This window comes from Coccinella septempunctata, chromosome 5 (genome assembly GCF_907165205.1).
Source record: "Coccinella septempunctata chromosome 5, icCocSept1.1, whole genome shotgun sequence".
In the NCBI taxonomy this organism is placed as follows: Eukaryota; Metazoa; Arthropoda; class Insecta; order Coleoptera; family Coccinellidae; genus Coccinella; species Coccinella septempunctata.
In genome coordinates, this window is record NC_058193.1 from 15,917,830 (window position 1) to 15,921,466 (window position 3,637).

The 3,637-nt window shown below is 40.6% G+C and overlaps 2 protein-coding genes across 2 annotated transcripts; both read left to right on the forward strand.

Annotated features, from left to right (window-relative positions):
* The first annotated feature begins 246 nt into the window (after positions 1-246).
* On the forward strand, positions 247-948 carry LOC123314049. The gene has a single exon (XM_044899161.1). The coding sequence runs from the start codon at positions 247-249 to the stop codon at positions 946-948; it is 702 nt and encodes a 233-aa protein (XP_044755096.1).
* A 395-nt stretch (positions 949-1,343) lies between these two features.
* LOC123314050 lies at positions 1,344-2,763 on the forward strand. The gene is made up of 2 exons (XM_044899162.1): positions 1,344-2,561; positions 2,707-2,763. Exons 1-2 carry the CDS (start codon positions 1,344-1,346, stop codon positions 2,761-2,763), a joined length of 1,275 nt encoding a protein of 424 aa, XP_044755097.1.
* Positions 2,764-3,637: the final 874 nt, after the last annotated feature.

Here is a 3,637-nt window from a genome sequence, read left to right on the forward strand (position 1 = left end):
CTACCCCATCGCCTGGGAATTGATGAAGAGGAGGTACAACAACAACAGACTTCTCTTCAGCAAGTACGCCGACAACATCTTGAATCTACCAATTTTGCAACAAGAGTCGGCAGAATCGACTTATACACGGAAATCGTACAGGATGGTGTTAAAAAATCTAAAAATGGTCTGCTTGCACAAAACACTGAGTTAGGATGGATTCTCTCCGGTAGCACATCAGCTGGTCCACAACTCCAAATAACCAGTATGATCGCCACCACTGCACCGGAAATACAGATAACAAAATTCTGGGAAATAGAAGAAGCGGACACCCTCACAGACAACAACAGCCAGGAAAGCCCCTGCCAAGAATTCTTCAAGAAAACTTACACAAGGAATCAGGATGGCACATATACTGTACGACTGCCATTCAAGGAGAAGGAACAATTGCTAGGACAATCAAGAAAAACCGCCATCGCTCGACTTTTGCAGATAGAGAAGAAGTTCGAGAAGGACGAGAAATTGGAAGCAATGTACAAAGAATTCATGTGGGAATATATCGAACTAAAACACATGACTCCAGTAAATCAGACGACCAGCACAAGATACTACATTCCGCATCGAGCAGTAATAAAAGAGGACAGAGAAACAACAAAACTGCGTGTCGTATTCGACGCGAGCCAGAAAACCAGTACCGGAATCAGTTTAAATGATATATTACACACTGGTCCCAAGCTTCAACAAGACTTGATTGATATATTATTGAGATGGCGAAAATACGAAATCGCGTTGACTGCAGATGTGGAAAAAATGTACAGGCAGGTCAAACTACATGAAGATGATCAAACATTCCACACTATTTTATGGAGGTTCAACAAAAATTACCCAATCCAGGAATATCAACTCACGACAGTCACCTACGGAACCGCTCCCGCTGCCTACCTTGCTATAAGGACCATGCACAATTAGCCATGGATGAATGCGACAAATTCCCGAGAGCTGCGGAACTGATACTTGAAGATTTCTACGTCGATGATTTTCTCTCCGGCGCCCACAATAAAGAAGAGGCACAAAAAATCAGACAAGAAGTTAAAACGCTACTTCTCAAGGGAGGATTCAACATTCGAAAATGAAAAAGCAATCTCACATTAAATGATGATACGTCCTTTCAAGATTTCAACAGCAGAGAGGACATAACCAAAATTCTGGGAATTAAATGGTCACCACAAAATGATAACTTCCAATACACTATTAAACAAACTTCCAATCGAACAAACACAAAAAGACAAGTGCTATCTGAAATTGCTTCAATATTCGATCCATTAGGTCTCATGGCTTCAATTGTAATCAAGGCGAAAATAATTATGCGAGACATATGGAAAACTGGTAAAAAATGGGATGAAGCTATTCCTACAGAAATCCAAACAGCGTGGGACAAATTCAAAGAAGAACTGCCAATAATAGAAAACCTGCAACTACCACGATGGTTCCAGTATAATCCAGAGCAGCCCATTGAACTACACGGATTCTGTGATGCATCGCAAAGAGCCTATGGAGCAGCAATATACACCAAAACAGTCGTGAAGGACAAAACCCAGACAACATTGCTAGTAGCCAAAACAAAAGTTGCACCTGTAAAAAACAAATTAACTATCCCGCAATTGGAACTTTGTGCCGCAACATTATTGGCGAAACTGATGAAACGAACAATTACAGCCCTGAAAATCGCCGACATAAATATTTACACATGGTCAGACTCAAAAGTTGTGTTAGCCTGGTTACAGAGAACTCCGAGTAAGCAAAACGTCTTCATAGTCAACCGAGTCAACGAAGTTCATCGCTTACTAGGTCAAGTTCAATGGAACTACGTGAAATCGGAGGAGAATCCAGCTGATTTACTATCCAGAGGCGCGCTACCCAGTAAACTCCAGAAAAACACATTATGGTGGAATGGACCTGCATGGCTCAAAACATCAAGTAGTAAAATCAAGAGAGCTGAAGGGATTCCAAAAGAAATCGTAATGAATAACGAAGAATTTCAAGAACTAACGGTGTTTATCACCAAGACCAATGGACCTCTAGAATTGTTAACAAAATTTTCATCCTGGAAGAAGACAAAACGAGTGATGGCCTATTGCAAAAGGTTCATAGACAATTGCAGATCCAGGAATGCGTCCGAGTTACCAAAAAAGCGAGTACCCCCATTCATCACACCGACCGAACTTCAATGGGCGAAAACAACACTCATAAAATTGGTCCAGAATGAACATTTTCAAGAAGAATTAACCAGATTAAGCAACAATCTAACTATCAAAAGGACTGATCACCTTAAAAACTTGGACCCCTACATAGACGAAGAGGGAGTGCTTCGTGTTGGAGATAGACTACAAAACTCATCACTGCGCTTCAACCAAAGACACCCAATAATTCTACCAACAAAATGCCATATGACTGACATAATTATCCAAAACGCACACTACGAAACCCTGCATGGAGGAACACAACTGACATTCAGTCAAGTTAGACAAGAACACTGGATACCACATGGAAAAAATAAAATCAAACACATAATAAGGAGTTGTGTAATATGCACTCGATATCGTTCCACTCCATGTGTCCAGAAAATGGGAAATCTACCGAGAGAAAGAGTGAAGTTTCACCTACGAAGAATTGTTGGAGACCACAAACTGACCTTTGAAGAAATGAGTACACTCCTATGTCAAATAGAAGCATGCCTCAACTCTCGCCCTCTTATCCCAATCACCGAAAATCCACAAGAATTAGATGTGCTGACGCCTGGACATTTTCTCATAGGAAAATCACTACATTCAATCCCTGAACCAGAGATCAATGAAAAGAATATCACCCTACAAGATAGATGGAGGCTTATACAAAAAATGAAACAAGACTTCTGGAAGAAATGGACATCGGAATATCTCTCCAGATTGCAACAAAGGAGCAAATGGACGGATAAAAAAGAAAACATGAAAATAGGAGATATCGTACTAGTCAAACAGGACAACATTAATCCCAACTATTGGCCCTTGGGAAAAGTGACGCAGTGTCACCCAGGAAACGACGGATTTGTGAGAGTGGCTACGATACGATGCAAAGATGGGAAAGAGATCAGAAGACCTATAATCAAAATCTCCATACTCCCGGTCGAGCAAGAAGAAAAAAGAAACGATAAGACTAACAAAGTCGGACCTTCCTCGAAAAATAAAGAATTCCTGACGAGAGACCAACTCCGGACGTCAGCACCCATTCATGACCATGCCCAATAAAGCACTCGATCGAGTGTCACACGAGTTAGAAATAGGAAATTAGGAAATAGGACAATAGAAGTAACAGATTGCCAACACTGGAGCTCCAACATCATAGGCATTTCGGCCTTGGGAGTAATGTTCGAAATTCGAACATTATTCTAAAAAATAATCAAGTTCAATAATATGGAAAATTCCATCTGAATTATTCACAAAACTGGGTCACGCCGAGCGATCCGTCGATCTACCGAAATCTGCTGACTGGCTAGAAACAATTGATGCAACCGGGGACTCCGTCAGTGCAGTAATACCAAATATGGCAATGTTATTTCTATCGTCATTATTCAATTTAGTATATAAGCTTAGACTGTAATTAATAAAATCATCATTCATCT